General features: G+C 33.7%; 1 protein-coding gene across 1 annotated transcript in view; it reads right to left on the reverse strand.

Moving 5' to 3' along the window:
- The window catches only part of LOC136029890 (tripartite motif-containing protein 2-like), a 93615-nt gene that overhangs the window by 14236 nt on the left and 58069 nt on the right, over positions 1-21310 (reverse strand). Inside the window, exon 6 of the mRNA XM_065708373.1 lies at positions 6717-6949. Coding sequence (XP_065564445.1) covers positions 6717-6949 — 233 coding nt within the window. The remainder of the gene's footprint in view (positions 1-6716; positions 6950-21310) is intronic.

Below are 21310 nucleotides of genomic sequence, written 5' to 3' on the forward strand. Positions count from 1 at the left end.
CCAAATATCCCAACTTATATTATGATTTTAGATAAGTGTAGAATGTGTTTTGGGGATGGAAAAGGGTAGAAATTGATATATAACCCAGCTTGATACCTGGGACTATTTTTGAACTATGGCTTTGTTATTGGTGTATGAGGGAATTATAGTGCCCCTCCCATTTCGGCTGTCTTTTTCTACATACCATAAAGTATTTTGTTCACGTGCAGATCCGGACAAAGGTGAAGTTGGTGAGACGGGGGATTATGATCCTTACCAAGATATTTCTTGGCAGGGGGGGGGGGAGGGAGTTTGGCAAGTGCAACCAAGAGTTTCGTTTTTACCGGTTTCAAATGGTAATAATATTTTGCTTTTCATATTTATATGTAATTTAAACACTTCAATGCGTTGAAGCATATTCATACAATGTATAACATCCACCTAAAATTCTGTAGTAAAACCATTAAAGATCATTAGAATGATTATTAAAAAGCGATTCGATATCACTTCTTGATCTTGGGTGATTTTAATGTGGACTCGCTACTCGTCCTGATCCTATACGTTTCGTAGTGTTCTATCCCCCCACGTTGCTGAAAAAAAATCACTTAACTACTCACAATGTGTCGGATCTGGATTCATTAAGTGGACTCAAACCATCTCTCATTGAGGTGCTAATTGATCAGCAGGATATATACCATTTATAAATATCGTTTGAAGTGTCTTCAGCTAAACGCATTGCAAAACTAAACGCTTCGGATTCAGCTAAACGCTTTGCAAAACTTAGATAAATAAGTGGTCTACTGTCAATGGTTGGAAGAATGCAGATATGGCCCTTTGTATGCTCACATAAAATAAACGCTCCCATTTATATACTTTTTTTCTTTTCTCAAAAAGAATGGTTTGACTTTTGAAAAAAAATACCATTTTCGATGGAGGTCAGACAATTTAGTAATCTGTCAACTAGTTTTTTTCAAGATATGCATGTATCATGCAATCAATAATGTACCTCTGACATATCTTTTTGGGTTGCCTAATATTTCTTCTCTAGCATATAAGTAGTAATGCCTCAATGCATTTAAAAACACAGATAGGGGATAGACTATTAGAGCTACTAGTCCCTCAAGACGTTATTACAAACACCTAGACAATACTATAGGGCACATATATAGTACACCTACGTAATAGGGTTTGCGTGTTACGTCTTAAGGAATATTTTCTAGGAGATGCAGGTGTCTGATAAGTCAGTGGGAATGCTTTCTAAGAGATACAGGCGTATGTTACGTACTAGGGAATGTTTTCTGGGAGATGTACGTGTCTTTCACGTAATAGAGAGGGCTTACTTTGTACATTACGTAAAAGGAAGGTTTAATTTGGTTATTACGTAATAGGGTTTGGGATGTTATGTAATAGGGCTGGTTAAAGTCGACTAGTCAAGCATGGAAGATTTTCTTATATATTTTCTTCAAGACGTTTTTCAATCGTCTTAAGACATTTCGAGATGTTTTTTAAGACATTTCTCTTCTAGACGTTTCAAAATGTTTTAAAACATCCCAAGACGTCTTCAAGAATTTCTCTTCAAGAGATTTCAAGACATCCCAAAAGGTATTTTAAGATATTTTTTCTTCAAGACATTTTTTCAAGTCAAACACTCTAAGCCGTTTTTTAGACGTTTTTTCTTCAATGATTTTTTCTTCATGATTTCTTCAGTTTTTACGTAATAAGAGAATTTTTACATATGTTAAGGATGAGGTATTAAAACATGACTTGTTTCTTCAGGACCAGAGAGGGATCCCCACTTGTAAATGAGGAGGACACACAAGTGGGTCTTACGTAATGACGGTGCACACATGGATGCTACATAATACTTTAAGAGATTTTATTTTTTATAATGCATTTTTTCAGGGAACATTCTAAAGATTTTTGTCTCCATTAGGATTCGAAAGGGCTTTTCAATTCAACGGATTGGACTGTTAACCAGTTGAACCAGCAATTTCTTCCTATTTTTTTTATTCACAAAATATTTTCTACAAAACAACCTATTCAATCCATGGAGAAATCCCTATCCTGCTCACTAAAATGATTAAGCTATTGATGACGTGTTTACTATGAGTGCAGTAATTGAGTTGCACTTGGTATGCACCTGCATGCTAAGTAATGCTTTAGATGGTGTAATCAGATATTATTACTATCAGAGGTAAGGTAAAAGCGAGAGTTCTATTAGTACCATTAGAGCACCATAGGAAAAGGCTGGGAACTGTCATCGAACACCGCATCTAGCAATGAAATGACAAGTTTTCGCTCTTAAAATAAAAATGTTTTGTTTAGTTTATAAATTTATTTTTAGAGAAAAATTTTGAAAAACCCTTAGGTATGAAGATCTGCACCAGAGGGGTGTCATCGGGGGGATGGTACATTGTGCCAAGCTGGCCTCAGTTGCTAGGAGTCACAAGAAGAAATGATAATGGGGATTTTTCTAAAAAATTTTAAGTGATCGATTCTAGTGTAAACGAATATTTTTGCAGAAAAATGCCTAAAAACAGTACTTTTGCGATAATGCCTGCTAGAGAGTGCCGTGTGTCAGCCATTGAGTGTCATAGGCTGGGAAGTACTTGGAATAGCATGTTATACAGCATAAAGTTAAAGTGGGAGGTGTTAAAGGAATTTTCCCAACTGAGGGGGATAGAAATCTAGCTCTCAGTCAAACAAACGAGGTTTTATCATTGAAAACCCTCAAAAATATGTTAGTTAAGGTTCTCACCTTTTTTAATTCATGGTTCTTTTTGCTTATATTTTAGCCTTTATACGCTTTTTTCACGTTTTGTTTTTGCGTTTGTTGGGTTTTAACTGCTTTTCTGTGTTTTATGGCGCAGCCACATACTGCCATGGTGGTGTGAATCCTTCAGAAATAGGTCTGAACATGGCTTAAATTTACCTTTAGTATCACCCCCCTCTGGAATTGGTTGCTAGGACTCCCGCCTTTCTTTAATTCATGGTTCTTTTGTTTACATTTTATCCCATGTCAGGTTTCCTTTTCACGTTTTGGCTTGTCGTTTTTGAGTTTTAACTGTAATTTCTCTGTTTTAATAATGCTTTGTAAATTTGTTTTTATTAATAAAATCTGCATGTACAAAAGTTTATATCCTTTAGATTTTCTGATTTATATATTGTATCCTTCAATATATTTCGCTAATACAATTCAAGCATCTTGTAGCCTATGCATCTAGGTATGCTCATTCAAGAATACCCGTAAAATAGCTGTAGGATTCTCTTTAGTAAAGAGAAAAAGAAAAAAACTTTTGATTATGTATTAAGGTGTAGCATATTCCAGCCATAATCGTACTTCAGCTTTTATTTCATCTCTGATAGCAATATTATATTATAATACCCTCTAAAGCATTACTTAAAATGCAAGTGCATACCAAGTGCAAGCAATTTCTAGTTACCGATTTTCCCCTCTGCATCTCAATTATTGCAGTGATAGGAAGCATATCACTAGTTTTTTTCAAGATATGCATGTATCATGCAATCAATAATGTACCTCTGACATATCTTTTTGGGTTGCCTAATATTTCTTCTCTAGCATATAAGTAGTAATGCCTCAATACATTTAAAAACACAGATAGGGGATAGACTATTAGAGCTACTAGTCCCTCAAGACGTTATTACAAACACCTAGACAATACTATAGCGCACGTATATAGTACACCTACGTAATAGGGTTTGCGTGTTACGTCGTAAGGAATATTTTCTAGGAGATGCAGGTGTCTGATAAGTCAGAGGGAATGCTTTCTAAGAGATACAGGCGTATGTTACGTACTAGGGAATGTTTTCTGGGAGATGTACGTGTCTTTCACGTAATAGAGAGGGCTTACTTTGTACATTACGTAAAAGGAAGGTTTAATTTGGTTATTACGTAATAGGGTTTGGGATGTTATGTAATAGGGCTGGTTAAAGTCGACTAGTCAAGCATGGAAGATTTTCTTATATATTTTCTTCAAGACGTTTTTCAATCGTCTTAAGACATTTCGAGATGTTTTTTAAGACATTTCTCTTCTAGACGTTTCAAAATGTTTTAAAACATCCCAAGACGTCTTCAAGAATTTCTCTTCAAGAGATTTCAAGACATCCCAAAAGGTATTTTAAGATATTTTTTCTTCAAGACATTTTTTCAAGTCAAACACTCTAAGCCGTTTTTTAGACGTTTTTTCTTCAATGATTTTTTCTTCATGATTTCTTCAGTTTTTACGTAATAAGAGAATTTTTACATATGTTAAGGATGAGGTATTCAAACATGACTTGTTTCTTCAGGACCAGAGAGGGATCCCCACTTGTAAATGAGGAGGACACACAAGTGGGTCTTACGTAATGACGGTGCACACATGGATGCTACATAATACTTTAAGAGATTTTATTTTTTATAATGCATTTTTTCAGGGAACATTCTAAAGATTTTTGTCTCCATTAGGATTCGAAAGGGCTTTTCAATTCAACGGATTGGACTGTTAACCAGTTGAACCAGCAATTTCTTCCTATTTTTTTTATTCACAAAATATTTTCTACAAAACAACCTATTCAATCCATGGAGAAATCCCTATCCTGCTCACTAAAATGATTAAGCTATTGATGACGTGTTTACTATGAGTGCAGTAATTGAGTTGCACTTGGTATGCACCTGCATGCTAAGTAATGCTTTAGATGGTGTAATCAGATATTATTACTATCAGAGGTAAGGCAAAAGCGAGAGTTCTATTAGTACCATTAGAGTACCATAGGAAAAGGCTGGGAACTGTCATCGAACACCGCATCTAGCAATGAAATGACAAGTTTTCGCTCTTAAAATAAAAATGTTTTGTTTAGTTTATAAATTTATTTTTAGAGAAAAATTTTGAAAAACCCTTAGGTATGAAGATCTGCACCAGAGGGGTGTCATCGGGGGGATGGTACATTGTGCCAAGCTGGCCTCAGTTGCTAGGAGTCACAAGAAGAAATGATAATGGGGATTTTTCTAAAAAATTTTAAGTGATCGATTCTAGTGTAAACGAATATTTTTGCAGAAAAATGCCTAAAAACAGTACTTTTGCGATAATGCCTGCTAGAGAGTGCCGTGTGTCAGCCATTGAGTGTCATAGGCTGGGAAGTACTTGGAATAGCATGTTATACAGCATAAAGTTAAAGTGGGAGGTGTTAAAGGAATTTTCCCAACTGAGGGGGATAGAAATCTAGCTCTCAGTCAAACAAACGAGGTTTTATCATTGAAAACCCTCAAAAATATGTTAGTTAAGGTTCTCACCTTTTTTAATTCATGGTTCTTTTTGCTTATATTTTAGCCTTTATACGCTTTTTTCACGTTTTGTTTTTGCGTTTGTTGGGTTTTAACTGCTTTTCTGTGTTTTATGGCGCAGCCACATACTGCCATGGTGGTGTGAATCCTTCAGAAATAGGTCTGAACATGGCTTAAATTTACCTTTAGTATCACCCCCCTCTGGAATTGGTTGCTAGGACTCCCGCCTTTCTTTAATTCATGGTTCTTTTGTTTACATTTTATCCCATGTCAGGTTTCCTTTTCACGTTTTGGCTTGTCGTTTTTGAGTTTTAACTGTAATTTCTCTGTTTTAATAATGCTTTGTAAAATTGTTTTTATTAATAAAATCTGCATGTACAAAAGTTTATATCCTTTAGATTTTCTGATTTATGTATTGTATCCTTCAATATATTTCGCTAATACAATTCAAGCATCTTGTAGCCTATGCATCTAGGTATGCTCATTCAAGAATACCCGTAAAATAGCTGTAGGATTCTCTTTAGTAAAGAGAAAAAGAAAAAAACTTTTGATTATGTATTAAGGTGTAGCATATTCCAGCCATAATCGTACTTCAGCTTTTATTTCATCTCTGATAGCAATATTATATTATAATACCCTCTAAAGCATTACTTAAAATGCAAGTGCATACCAAGTGCAAGCAATTTCTAGTTACCGATTTTCCCCTCTGCATCTCAATTATTGCAGTGATAGGAAGCATATAATCAACATCTTGTTCATTCTAGTAAGTAGGATAGGGGTTTCTCCATGGGTCAAATAGGTTATTTTGTAGAATCTATTCCTGAATCACAATAATAGGAATAGATTGCTGGTCCCTCTGCTTAGCGGTTCATTCCGTTGGATGGAAATGCACTTTCGAATCCTAAAGGGGACAAAACTCTTTAGAATCTAAAGGTTCCGTGAGAAAAACGCATTGGAATAAAAAGAGATCTCTTAAGGTATTATGTAACATGCCATGTGTGCATCGTCAATACATAACACACGTAACACCCCTCCTCAATTACAAGCGGGTATCCCCCACGGGTCCTGAAGAAACAAGTCACGTGTGAATGCGTCTTCCTTAACATAACTAAACATTCCCTCATTACTTGAGAACTAAAGAAATCATGAAGAAAAAGCCTTAAAGAAAAAATGGCTTAGAAAACGTCTTGGAGTGTCTTGAAATCTCATGAAAAAAGCGTCTTGAACAAAAAATGTCTAAAAAACTTCTTGGGATGTCTTGAAACGTATTTAAGAGAAATGTCTTAAAATACGTCTTAGGATGTCTCAAAACGTCTTGAAGAGAAATATATTAATCAAACTATCTTGTATTTGTATTATATATATATATATATTACTATAGCCGAGGTTAGTTCTTTACTAGGCCGTAGCTATCGCTCCAAGCATGAAGAGATGCCTCCAGACTATATTAACTTACCTATAAAAAAGTGATTGTTGATCGGGTGTTGAGGGTACTAACGGTATTTTCTTGGGCAAATCTTCCATTTCATTTAACAAGCCTTGCTTTCGGCTAACACGCAATTTGTTATCGCCAACATTTAATTTGAAATGTTCTTCATCAAATGAGATCGTTAAATTGTTCCAACTACTGACGTCAGTCATGAGTAACTGACTTTTTTTCTTCAAACAGGCTAACTCTGTTCCATTGTCCTGGAAAGGAGACGGTTTTATTTAAAAGACAATTTAAGGCTTGTCCAACATAATTAAGATTGACAAGGAACATCTCTAAGCCTGTTAGATATTTTCTGTCTTTCTAAGGAAAAAGCGAAGTAAAAAGAAATCAAATTCAGGTAAAAAAAAAATATCGGTAAAAAAAAATGAAGCAAAAAAGGTAAAGAATACGGCATTGGACTTTAAAGTCCTTACCAGCGGTACTGATCTCCGTTTCTTGGCCCTTCCTCCACGTAGTGCGATGGGGGGGGGGTGAGGGCCAACTATCCTGTGCTTTTGGATACCCTTCCTGTTTACCTCTTGTAGATTTCTTCAGGTACCATTTTGGAGCTGGGTGGACTCTGGCTGAGCTTACAGTGTGACGCCACTGACCCCATCGCCCTCTCGGACAAAGGATCTTAAATCCAGCGCACCAATCCACTGGGCTAGGACGGGCTTTAAAACAAAGGCTAGAAAAAAGCTATTTACCAAGCAATGAAAAGTTTTATTGTGGTCTTATTTATTTTGACAAAATGTTGAAGAATTTACGAAAATGTAGGAGAAGTTTTATGCGTCATGTGTTTAAAATCAGGCTGTTTTTGCCTCATTTTTGTGGCTTAATTTTTACTTTGAAAGTTGTTTTGCATTGTTTACTGAATTTTGAAGTCAATTTATTTTTTTATTTCATTTAATTTTTGATTTACTTTATTTCTTTTGTCTCAAAAGATTCAGGATATCGGTGTAGGGGGGGGGGGAGATGTAACCTCTCTCCCAGCATTTCCCTCGATGCATAGGATATACACTGGCATTTTGATGAACACCAAGGATTGTACTGTACTTATGTTACTAAGCAATTTTTTTCTAAAAATTTATAGCTAGGTTTATAAGCCACTACTTGAATTTTAGGCACGGTACACACAATAAAATATAACGATCAGTAGATGCCTTATCAAACAGTTCGTGGTAACGAACTGTAGTAAGGAGCGACCCGGCTCAATAGTAACCAAAACTCTAAAAAATGGAATTTTGATACCAATACTTACATCAAAAGAATCGCATTTTAATGCTGATTTTAAATATATAAGTTTCATCAAGTTTAGTCTTACCCATCAAAAGTTACGAGCCTGAGAAAATTTGCGTTTTTTAGAAAATAGGGGGAAACGCCCCCTAGAAGTCATAGAAACTTGACGAAAATCACACCATCAGATTCAGCGTATCAGAAAACCCTGCTGTAGAAGTTTCAAGCTCCTATCTACAAAAATGTGGAATTTTGTATTTTTTGCCAGAAGGCAGATCACGGATGCGTGTTGATTTGTTTTTTTGTTCTTTTTTTTTCCAGGGGTGATCGTATCGACCCAGTTGTCCTAGAATGTTGCAAGAGGGATCATTCTAACGGAAATGAAAAGTTCTAGTGCCCTTTTTAAGTGACCAAAAAAATTGGAGGGCACCTAGGCCCCCTCCCACGCTAATTATTTTACCAAAGTCAACGGATCAAAATTCTGAGATAGCCATTTAATTCAGCGTAGTCCGAAAAACCTTATAACTATGTCTTTGGGGTCGACTTACTCCCCCACAGTCCCCGTGGGAGGGGCAACAAGTTACAAACTTTGACCAGTGCTTACATATAGTAATGGTTATTGGGAAGTGTACCGGCGTTTTCAGGAGGTTTTTTTTTGGTTGGGGGAGGGGTTGAGAAGAGGGGGATATGCTGGGGGAACTTTCCATCGATAATTTGTCATGGGGGAAGAAAATCTCCATGAAGGGAGCGCAAGATTTACTAGCATTATTTAAAAAAAAAACAATGAAAAAATAAATATGTAAAAGTTCTTTCAGCTGGAAGTAAGGAGCAGCATTAAAACTTAAAACAAACAGAAATTATTACCCATTTGAGGGGCTCACCTCCTCCTAATACCTCGCTCTTTACGCTAAAGTATTTTTAGTAATTTCAACTATTTATTCTACGGCTTTTGTGATTCTGGGGTCATTCTTAATGAATTGGGACAAAATTTAAGCTTTAGTGTAAAGAGCGAGGATCTGACAAGGGGGCGAACCCCCTCATATATGTAATAAAAATATGAGAATACAAAAGTTCTTTACGTAAGCTAAGTTATAAGTTACGTAAATTCTTTTACTAATAAAAATATTCGTAAAAAATTAAAAATTCTAGTTGCCTTTTTAATTAACCAAAAAATCGGAGATCAACTAGGCTTCCTCCCCCGCTCTTTTTTTCTCAAAATCATTCGATCAAAATTATGAGAAAGCCATTTAGCCAAAAAAAAAAAATGCAAATTTGTTTTTAATTATTCCTCTGCGGAGAGCCAAAATCAAAACATGCATTGATTCAAAAACGTTCAGAAATTAAATAAAAAAAAACAAGTCTTTTTAACTGAAAGTAAGGAGCGACATTAAAACTTAAAACGACCGGAAATTACTTCGTATATGAAAGAGGCTGCTTCCTCATCAACGCCCCGCTCTTTACGCTAAAGTTTTTTACTGTTTTAAAAAGAAGAATTGAGAGAAAGAGTCAAACTTTAGCGTAAAGAGCGGGGCGTTGATGAGGAAGCAGCCTCTTTCATATACGAAGTAATTTCTGGTCGTTTTAAGTTTTAATGTCGCTCCTTAATTTCAGTTAAAAAAACTTGTTTTTTTTATTTAATATTACCAAGATTCGTGGTCAGATTTCACCGTTAAGCCAGAATTATGCCAAACTTTTAAATTTTGAGAAAATGGTGCTATTTTCAAGAGTGTCATATAATGCTTGGTTAGCTTTGTATGTACAGGTAATAATTTTGCCCTTACCTCTCCAATGACTTGAAACTATGACTAGGGCTTTAAATGTAACAATTCAGCGTGACTCTGGGTTAACGGCGAAACTTTGCAGAATCTAGCATCTAATCTTTGTTGTCCATAGTTGCTACCCCTACTGATTTGTCACTAATTCTAGTTATTTTTATGTGTTCTAAACAAAAAAGTCACTAAATCAGTACATAAATCACTAGATTATTGAAAAAATCGCTGAGGCACCCAAAAAATCACTAAAATCTCGTACAACGGTTCTACACATTTAACCTCATGGTAACTACCCCCTTGCGAAAAATACCCCAGAAAGTTCCCCTCTGGAAATAACCCCCCGGGAGATCTCCCCGGGAAATCTCCCTGGGAAATCTCACCCCCCCTTAAGAAAAATACCAACCCGAAAAATAGCGCCCTGAAAAACATCCCCCCGCAGAAACTACATCCCTGTGGAAAATACCCTTTGGATAAGTAACCCCCTCCCAATGGAAAATACCCCCGCGAAAAATACCCGCCCAGAAAATAACCCCACCCCCTCCGTGCAAAAATATCTTCCGGAAATTAAACTCTCGCTGAAAGTAAATTATTCCCGAAAATTTACTCCCCACTAAAGATTCCCCAGACTATCGTCTCCCCTGTAGAAAACTTCCCTGTGAAAAATGTCCGTATGTTTCCCAATAACAAATACTATCTGTAAGCAACAGACAAAATAAATAACTTGAAAAGACACTTAAACTTCTATGATGGGGTTCTCTGACTGTTTTGTAGCGAGGGAGTTACCTCAAGGGTGCGTTTTAATGCCAAAACATCCCAGCTAGTTTTGAACCATAATATAAAAACAGAATTAGCTAAAATGGAGGGAATGAAATGAAATTGATATCTACTCCTTTATGATTTCTGGGAATATTTCTATTCGACGCTGTTATTATGAAAGTTCAGAGTAATATTAAACCCCAAAATGAGTGGAACTTATTCCACAAAGGAGGAGGACCTCTCCTTCCTTATACATATCTCCGCCTCAGAGTCGCAGAAACTTTGGAGGGTGCTCATTAGGTCGGAAATTGAGAGTTCAATTGGGAGTTAAATTTTGAGATAGCCATTTCGTTCAGCATTGTTGAAAAATCCAATGACCATTTCTTTAAGGGTAACATGACCCCATAAAGCCCGTGGGCAGAGGCCCATTTTTCCTTTTGCGTAATAAAATTTTTCCTTTGTTTATGTATATTATTTTCTATTTCTATTGGAAATTCTGTGTGATTTTGTACTTGAAGCGGTTTTCCATGGGGAGAATTTCTCGTGGGGAGGAAAATTTTCGGAGGTGAACTTTACAGGGGAAATTTTACACTGAGGGAATTTAACAGAATTCCTTTATGAAATTCTTTTTATGTGTCCTACTGTGTCTTTGCAAGCCCAATTTTGCTTGCAAAGATATTCCGGGGTTTGGATTTCCCGCTTTTAGCGGGTTTGGATTTCTGGAAAAGATTCCCATGGAAGGGGGATTCCCAGAATGATCAAAAAAACGATTAGAAATTAAAGTTGTCTTGAAATGAAAGTAAACCAAGAAGATTTTTCAGGCTGAATTTCCCAAAACATATTTTGCGGAGGGGTGGAATTTTCGGAGAGGATGGAATTGTCCTTAGGGAATTTTACAAGGAGGTGTATTTTACGTGAGGACTTCCACGGAGGAGTTTACTCTGAGGGGAAGGAATTTTTCATGGAAAACGTTATGGCTCTCTGTCCCTTTTTCTTTTCTTTCTTTTTTTTCAGATCAATGACATGTTTTCCCTTTCGTAATTACATTTGCTTAGATTTGCCTATAATACAATTTTCAACTACAAGTTAAAGTCTCGTTGCCAAGCCAGTAATTTTGCAGTAAGTGAACTTTTGGGATAATACATATTTCTGTCTGTCTTGACTTGGCCATTGATAGTTAATGGTATTCAAAAAGTGTTTGATTTTGAAAATCTCATTTACAGGATTAGCCAGGGTCAATCCAAGATCCACCCTTACACCAAGTTCTTTGTACTAAAATAGTGGTCTTGTTTTAGTCTGTTTTCAAAGTTTGTAGGTACATTTTTTGCTGGAGTTGACCGTTGAGAGATTAAAAGTGAGTTATTGTCTCTAAACGCGTAACATTATTTTAACCTAGGCAGGGTAGGAAAAAAGTTCATGAGAAATACCGTCATTAATATATCGACAGGTGGGTCCATTCACCCTCCAAAAAGATAGCTAGAGATATTAGTTGTGAAACAGATTGTGACACCCTTGGCCTATAGTTGGCCCCTTTAACTGAACAATCACGTTACCATACCCTAACGAAGCCATCAATGGCATGGTGTGGCGTTGGAGGAAAAATAGTGTTTCCAGTGTTGGCCCCAGATATAATAGTGGTCCAGCGTATAACAGAGGGTGAGTCAGATTTATCGGTATTATTTGAAAAACGATCAGAATTTAAATAAAATAAAAAGTTTTTTTTCAACTGAAAGAAGGTAGCAACATTAAAACCCAAAATAAACAGAAATTATTCCGGCCATTATGGGAGGTTGGCATTAAAAAGCTTGGCTCAGAGTCCGGATAAGTTGGAGACAACTAGTCCTGATACAATTAGGTGAGAAAATAAATATGGAATTATACCGTTATTTTACTTAAAATCCACTTTTCCCTAAAAAATTATATCCATGTTTTTACTCTTGAGTTTCAGTTCGGCGGACAGTGTAACAGATAGATAGTTATCTCGAATGTAAATTGTTGATATAGATTGGGAAGTATTGTCTATTTTCAGTGATGTCCGTTGCGACGTTAGTTGTTCGAGGCTATTTTGTGGATTTCTCAGGTATTAGAAAGTATCGTTGATATGGCTTTACTTAGGTATTTTCTTTCATACAGATTTTCTTCGTTTTTTCCACTCTTGAAGCTCAGTGTATTTTAGACAGAGAAACAGCTTAAAAAAGATATAATATATTAGAAAGCATTACTGATTTCCAGCAAACCCCAGTACCAAATCCGACGACCAGTATTGGTTTTCGAATTTTTAAAGATTACGAATTTATCTTTGAAATGGTCAGCTTTCAAGAGAAACAAATTTTTCGTTGCTATAATAATTTGATAATTAATATTTAATAGCAATATTTAATATTTTTATTATAATAATATTATATTATAATATTATTATAACATTATATGTTATAATATTATATATTATATAATATATATTACAATATATAATGTATACTATATATTATATATTATATAATATATATTATAATATTATAATATCATATTATAATATTAATATTATAATAAATTATAATATTTCATAATTAACTTTAAAAAACAAAGTTTTCCTTGGGAAAGTAGGCTAAAGAGCGAAGTTGAAACTTAAAACCAATAAAGATTATTACTTCACAGCCTATCTAACATATATCAATAAAACTAGTGCAAATAAATCAACTGGTGATATTTTTCTCTGTTTGTAGGAAAACTAGTGCTTTACTGGAAACACAAAAAAAAGAAGCAAGAATATTTATTTAGGAGTCAAATGTAAATACGTAGCAAACTAAAAAAAAAAAATATTCGAATATTTCAGCCCCACGTCCGGGAGCCTTTCTCAAATATTACTTTTCGGAATATTTTAATTCTTTTAGTTAAAGTTTAGTTTTGATTTTATATTTTATTTTTTGTTCACTGCTTTGTCGAAATTAAAACCCATTTTCTCTTTGCTTAATTTCACGTAAATGGAAAAGCAGTGTGGTCTAAGAAGTTATTTACGTCTTTCCTACGGATGGCAAAAGATCAATCCAATTATAATATTTTTGAATTTAACAAAAAAACATGACAACATAATTAAACAGCAAAAGTCTTTAAAAAAGTGCAAAGTAGGTAAAATAATTACAAAGTCGTATCGTTTCAAGTATCATTTAAATACATATAATTAGACTAATCACACGAGAAAGGTAAATCTACTAAATTTAAACCAAGTGTTGAAAGATAAACGTTTCCAGAGATCACAAGTTGTAAAATAAATAGATTTTTTAAAAATATCCTTTGTGGTTTTCTTAATGCGTATGATTTCCAACAAGTTATATCAATTTTCAAAAATTCTTTTGAACATGTTTTAAGGCTATCGAGGGAAAGGTTAAACCAAAAATTTTTGCAATTACAAAGCGAACATGTAAAACAAAATATATCAAACTATAAACCTAAACATTTCCCAGGACCAGGTGTAATTAATTTAAGCCAAAAGGATTTAACCAAAGAACAAAAGGAAATCCTTGAAAAAAGTATAAAATTTGGACTAAATCCTAAAAAAGTACCAGTAGAAGAAATAATTTCAAAGATTGAGACAGGGATTCATGTGTTTTCAAAGGATGTTGACAATGTAGATGATTTAAGACTGAGAGTCTTTAATATTTAAAAAAAAAATTGGCAAGTTTCAAGAAAAGCTTAAGAACAAAGATACAAAATTTTTTTTGAAAGATCTAAAATAAATATGATTCTCTAATAACAACGAAAGCTGATAAGAGCAATACGGTAGCAATTCTAGAAAAAGATGATTATGATAGCAAAATAGAAACAATTCTAAAGGATATTTTAACATACAAAAAACTTAACTCAGACCCAATTGACTCGTATGTTGCAAAATTAAGAAAGGACTTAGAAGGCCTTAAAAATAATCGAAGTATCACACCACAGATCTATTACAAGTTTTTTCCGAGGGGATGAGTTTGCCTAAGAATATATGGTCTGCCAAATATATATAAAACAGGCATTCCTCTAAGACCTATAGTATCAACAATGAACTCACCAACAGCAAAAATCGAAAAATGGGTAGCAATGACACTTAAACCTCTAGTATATCTTCAAAATTCACGTATAAAAAAACTCAGAATTTTTAAAAGATAAACTTTAAAATATTGAAATATCAAATGAATCTACACTTTTTAGTTCAATAGATCTGTATTTGTTTTATCCAAAAAGCTTGATGAACATAAAAATGACATAGAAAAATTATATGCAGGTATTGAGGTAAAAAATATATTAAATTTAGTTAAAAAAAACTAGCAGGTATACTAATTATTTCAAGTTTAGAGATAATTTTTACCATCAAGTTAGACGAGTAGCAATGGGAGGACCTTAAATTCGCTGTTAGCAAATATTTATGTAGAGTATGTAGAAACTTTAGCTATTGAAACATATTTTTTAAACCTAAATTTTGGGGCAGATATATGGATGGCGATAGAGTTATTTGGAATTATGGGGAATCACAAATTGTAGGTTTTTTGGAACATTTAAATAATTTAGCAGGGGAATTAGTTTTTACAACTGAAAAAGAAACAGAGAATAAGTTACCGTTTCTGGATATTTGGATCCATAGAAATAATCTTGGACTAGCTGTTTCAATTTACCGTAAACCGACTTACAACAGCCTTTATTTGTCTCTCGCATCAAGTCACCCGATCCAAGTAAAAAGGGGGGTAGTTATTTCTTTAGTTGAGAGAGTATTAAAATTAGCTTCACCCAGAATACATGAGTAGTGAATTAATTTTTATAAAGGATATTCTAGTAGGAAATTGATATCCCGAAAATATGATTCCTTAAATAATTGAAAAAGGAAAAAAAAATTAAAGGAACCTGTAATATTAAAAGAAAATGGGTCAACTCAAAAAAACAAATTACATAACTTTTCCTTATATCCCAATGTTGTCCCAGAAATTAAGGAGAGAATTAAAAAAAAACTTAAAATAAAAACAGCTTTTATCACGACAAACTATAAGCTCATGGCTAAATACTGGAAAAGATGAAGTTCCAAGAAATATAAAAAGGGGGTATACAAAATTCCATGCTCATCTGGTAAATTGTATGTAAGTAGACCACAGCAGAACTTAAAAAATAGGCTACAGCAACACAAAAATACCATAGATTGCTCGCTAAGACATAATAAAAAACTGAAACATCTGAATCCGCTATAGCGGAACACGTGTATAGTTTTCCACATCACTTCAATCAATTTTATTAAATCAATTTTCAAATAATTCAATCAATTTTTTTCCATCAATTTTATTTGATCAGACAAAAATTGTGGATATGTCTATAGGACTTTTACAAAGTTTCAGAGAAATTATAGAAATAAAAAGATTATCTATGAGGGTGTTAGTATTAATAGAGATGAAGGGTATTTTGAGATAAATGCAATTTATAATAGTTTAATTAAAGACCAGTTAAAAACTTTGACGAGTAGTAAATTACACAATTGTTCTGAAACAAGTGATAACCTTGCGAACGAAAATCAAAGTAAGGGTCAATGCTCCGAGATGTCAATAGACTGCAGCTAAACTAGCAGATGAAAAAATCCATTCAATTTATAATTCATAAATTTGTTTCATTAACTTGTAAGACTTCTTTAGGGGTGGTGGACCTGGGATTTGGTGACCTTATTTTGTTTTGTTCAAGTAAACATAATTTTCACTTTTAATAGATTCCCATTTATACACAGATTGTTGCAGAGGAAAGTAACCCATGGTTTCTTGATAAGCATTCGTTTTACCACCAGGGCTGGGAGTTTTGTTTATAATGTCAGTTGTTCTTATTTATTGATTGTTTTTTTTTCGTGTGTTTAGTTGTTGTGTTTTTTTTTGCGTTATGTTTTATAAAAAAAAGATTTCTTCTTTTTTGTCGTTTATAATTTTTTCCGTTGAGAAAGGGTCCCGGACACGGGGCTGAAATATTCGGATATTCTATTTTGTTAGTTAAAGTGTAGTTGTGATTTAATATTTCATTTTTTGTTCACTGGTTTGTCGAAATTAAAACCCGTTTTCTCTTTGCTTATTTTTTCGTCTGTGTATATTTTTCTTCACACCAGAAATACATACTTGGATACTTATTATAATGTTTATCCTATATTATATAAAATAATAAAATATTTGTTAGTACATAATTTTTATAAATTTGGCATTTAGTATTTATGGATTAATAAAGTGTAATATGAAATATTTTAACTCTGTTGCCAAAGTTTGAGGAGCATGCTCGCATAAAAGGTCTTAGTGGTCATTGTGTTTGTGTATGTGTATACCTGATCTACAGTGCTCTTTGCGGAATGTTGGATTTTTTGTGTTTTGTATGTATGTTTATGAAGTTTTCTTGTTGGGCTATAAATAAAATTCATTATTCATGCAATATTTGAGGCGTTATAAGTAATTTTCTCCAAGGTCTGTTACGACATCCGACGTTCAGTACTATTTTAGAAATTTCTTAAAGTTTTTTAAATGTATCGGTAAGAAGGCAAGTTTTCAGAGGAAAGAAATTACCATTGTTCATTGGGTCTTTATTACATTTCATTTTATCCATGATTTCCTTTTTCAAAATAATCTTCATTTCACGCTCTTGAAGCTCTTTGTGATAGGAAAAACAGATAATAAATTGTAAGTTATCATTTATTTTACCGATGTTCCGTGCAACATTTCGCTCAGTAGCTTTGTGAAAAAATTTTTAATCGCTAGCTATATCTTTTTTATATGGTTTTTTAATTTATAACCCATCATTTCCTTCAAAATAATCTTCATTTTTTCTGTCTTGAAGCTTATCGTATTTTATACAAGGAAACTGCATAACAGGTAAACGATATATGAGATGGTAGCAATAATTTTCTCTGATGTCCGACATGATTTCCGATATCCAGTGCAATTTTTCACATTTTTTAAAGTTTCCAAATGTATCGTTGAGATGGTCAATCTTCGAAGGAAAGAAATTTCCCATCGTTAGATATGTCTTTTATTGTACAGTCGTTTTATTTATGATTCACTTTTTTCTTCAAAATCCTCTTCATTTTTTTCGCTGTTGAAGCTCATTGTATTTCAGACGAGGGAACAGCATAACAGAGGGATAATAAATTGGAAGATATCAGTGATTTTCTCCGACGTCCGGTACGGCCAAATCATTTCCCCCTATTGTACTGGGAATTGAGCATTGCCAATTAAATTCTAGGAAAAATATTGCTTAGAGCCGATATCAAGACCATAAATGAACAGTCGTGTTCCACAAAATAGCCCCAAGAAAGACAGGAAAATTGTAAAAAAAATGTTTATGGGAGAAAGGGGTAAAATATAAAGAGGTATCATTTCCCAAAAGTATGGTCAAGTGAGTTAACAAGCCTGTGATTTTTGTATATATTTAGCCTATATTAAATTAAGACCTTTAGAAAAAGAAGAACAAAAAATCAGTAAAAAGATATGAGGTTAAGATGACGCAACATTTGTTAGATGTTATCCAGAAAAATTATCTATGAATTGTTTTGGGTACCTGTGCGACTGACCATATTTCAAACAATATGCTGTACGAAAAATGAAGTTCAATCCCACCTTCTGAGGATAAGAAAAAGGTTGAGAAGGCTGCGAAATTGTTCCTAGCCTGTGGTTTTTTTGTTCCGAGTCTCGTTGACTTGTCTAATAGCCAGGAAAACTAGTCATTAATTTTATTATAATTTGTTTATTTTTCTTTTTGCCATTTAAAGTAAGTTTTGACTCATCTTTCTTATGTCTTTTGTAAAATAGATTATGTTTCACATGAAGGTCAATTTATATATATATATATATATATATATATATATATATATATATATATATATATATATATATATATATATATATATACTACCATGAGCACTTGGCACTCCGGCACTTGGCAAGCTTCTATTTATGGATTCTCGCTGTCGCTTGTCTTCTAAACGCAGACAATATGATACTTTTTTCATGCCATGACGTCCAAATGGATTTTGAATTAGAAGTAGTGTCTTTGTAAAATTACGTTTTTTATTGGATTTTTAACTTTTGCCTTGGCTTGTCTTTTGTCATTATGAAAGACATACCGCCAAACCTTTGTTTCTTTTAATTGTTCAGGCAGTAGGACAAAACTTATTTTTCTTACAACGATATATCTAGTTCAGGTTTTTGATTTTAAAAGGTATGGTATGTATATGACCAACTTCGGTTCTTTTATTGTTCAGGTTGTGGGACAAAACTTGTTATATACATATATATATATATATATATATATATATATATATATATATATATATATATATATATATATATATATATATATATATATATATATATATATAATATAAATATACATATATATATATATATATATATATATATATATATATATATATATATATATATATATATATATATATATATATATATATATATATATATAACTTTTATTTCGGCTTGTCTTTTGTCATTATGACAGATATATCGCCGAACCTTTGTTTCTTTTAATTGTTCTGGAGGTGGGACAAAACTTCCTTTTCTTCCAACGATTTATCTGTTCCAGGTTTCTGATTTTCAAAGGTATGGTAGGCAATGATGTACTTATCCGTGCCAAATTCCATAACCCAATCATCATCGCCATCATTTTCAATGTTGAAACGTTTTGATTCTTGCTGTTCAGGTTGATTTTCATTGACTAGCTCACATGTTCTGGTTCGCATGTCTTGTAACCCTGTATGTCTTTGCTCTTCATTTTCATTTTTGACACGCTGCCGCTGTTTTTCTGACTGCATGTGTATTTGATCTTCATTTTAATTTTTGTCACGCCTGCTTTTCTTCTAACCGCGTATGTCTTTTCTCTTCATTCCAATTTTTGACTCACTCACTTGCTCGGTGTCGCTTATCTTCCTTTTCTTCCAACGATTTATCTGTTCCAGGTTTCTGATTTTCAAAGGTATGGTAGGCAATGATGTACTTATCCGTGCCAAATTCCATAACCCAATCATCATCGCCATCATTTTCAATGTTGAAACGTTTTGATTCTTGCTGTTCAGGTTGATTTTCATTGACTAGCTCACATGTTCTGGTTCGCATGTCTTGTAACCCTGTATGTCTTTGCTGTTCATTTTCATTTTTGACACGCTGCCGCTGTTTTTCTGACTGCATGTGTATTTGATCTTCATTTCAATTTTTGTCACGCCTGCTTTTCTTCTAACCGCGTATGTCTTTTCTCTTCATTCCAATTTTTGACTCACTCACTTGCTCGGTGTCGCTTATCTTCTAACCGCATGTTTCTTTGCTCTTCATTTTAATTTTTGACATGCCACCGCTCTTATTCTAACCGCGTGTGTCTTTGCTCTTCATTTTCATTTTTGACACGCTCTAACTGTCGTTTTCGCATGTCTTCTATGTCTTTGCTCTTAATTTTCATTTTTGACATCTTTTTGAATTGTGATTACTCGAGGTGGTCGATATCAACCTCTAGATTTAAGATAATTTCTTTTTTTCATTTTCGAAGTGGTCGGTGTCAACCAATGGGTTTAAGACCCTCTCAAGTTTTAGTTTTGTGGTGGTCTATATCGATCACTGGCTTTAAGATACTTTCTGTTTTTGGTTTTGATGTGGACGACATCGACCACTGGGTTTAAAGTGCTTTCTTTTTTGGTTTTGAAGAGGACAATATCGACCGCTTGGTTTGAATTGCTTTCGTTCTTTTAGTTTGGCGGTGGTCGATATCAACCAAATGGTTTAAGGTGCTTTCTTTTTTTAGTTTATAATGCCTATTATTTACTGAATTTAATCTTGCATGTTCAGGGATCCTTCTCATTGATGAATTTTTTTTCGATTTACTGTTTATCCTGGGTGTTTGTATGGGTAGCTGAGGTCAAAAGTGCCAAATTATTAAAATTAAAAATGCTGGAATTTTTTCCTTGAATTATTTCTTTTGCAGGACTATAAAACTCACCCTCTTTCCTAACGCTGTAGCTACCAATGACGCATCGACAAAATTCAACACACACTTGCTAGCGAATGCTTATATTCACATCTTACTAAAAACACAGAAATCACCGGAGCGTAACATAAACTGAAATGGGTGTGGTGAACACTTACCCTTGCGTCTAACCATACATCATAATATCACCAAAACTCAACATAAATTCCAATTTGTCCAGCAAATACTCACCCTCATATGTAAACATATTATAATATATCATCAGAACTCAAGATAAGCTGAAACTTGTTCAGCGAATACTCTCCCTCATATCTAACTATGTACCTGGATGCCTCATGAACAAAGGACAAACTCAAATTTGTTCAGCAAATATTCACCCTCATGTTTAAACATATCTAAACGTGTCACCAATTATCAACAAAGACAGACTTGCATTTATGTAGTGAATATTCACTATCATGTATCACCATACATGAGCATTTCTGCAAAGCTCACTATAAACTCTAATTTGCGCAGCAAATATTCAACATCATATCTGAACTTCTGAACATATTTCCAAAACTCGACATAAAATCAAACATGTTTAGTGAATGCTTACCCTGATATTTAAACATATCTCAACATATCACCGACACTCAACATGAACTCAGACTTTTGTAGTGAATACTTACCTTTATATTTCGCCATACAGAAAGAATACCACTCGAAATCAACACAAACTTAAATTTGTGCAGTAAGAACTCACCTCCAAATTTGAACATATCTCAACACTTCACCAAAACTCAAAATAATCTAAAATTTGTGTATAAAATGTTCACCGTATAATCTCACTATACACCCTCA

Source organism: Artemia franciscana, chromosome 8, assembly GCF_032884065.1.
Source record: "Artemia franciscana chromosome 8, ASM3288406v1, whole genome shotgun sequence".
NCBI classification, from domain to species: domain Eukaryota; kingdom Metazoa; phylum Arthropoda; class Branchiopoda; order Anostraca; family Artemiidae; genus Artemia; species Artemia franciscana.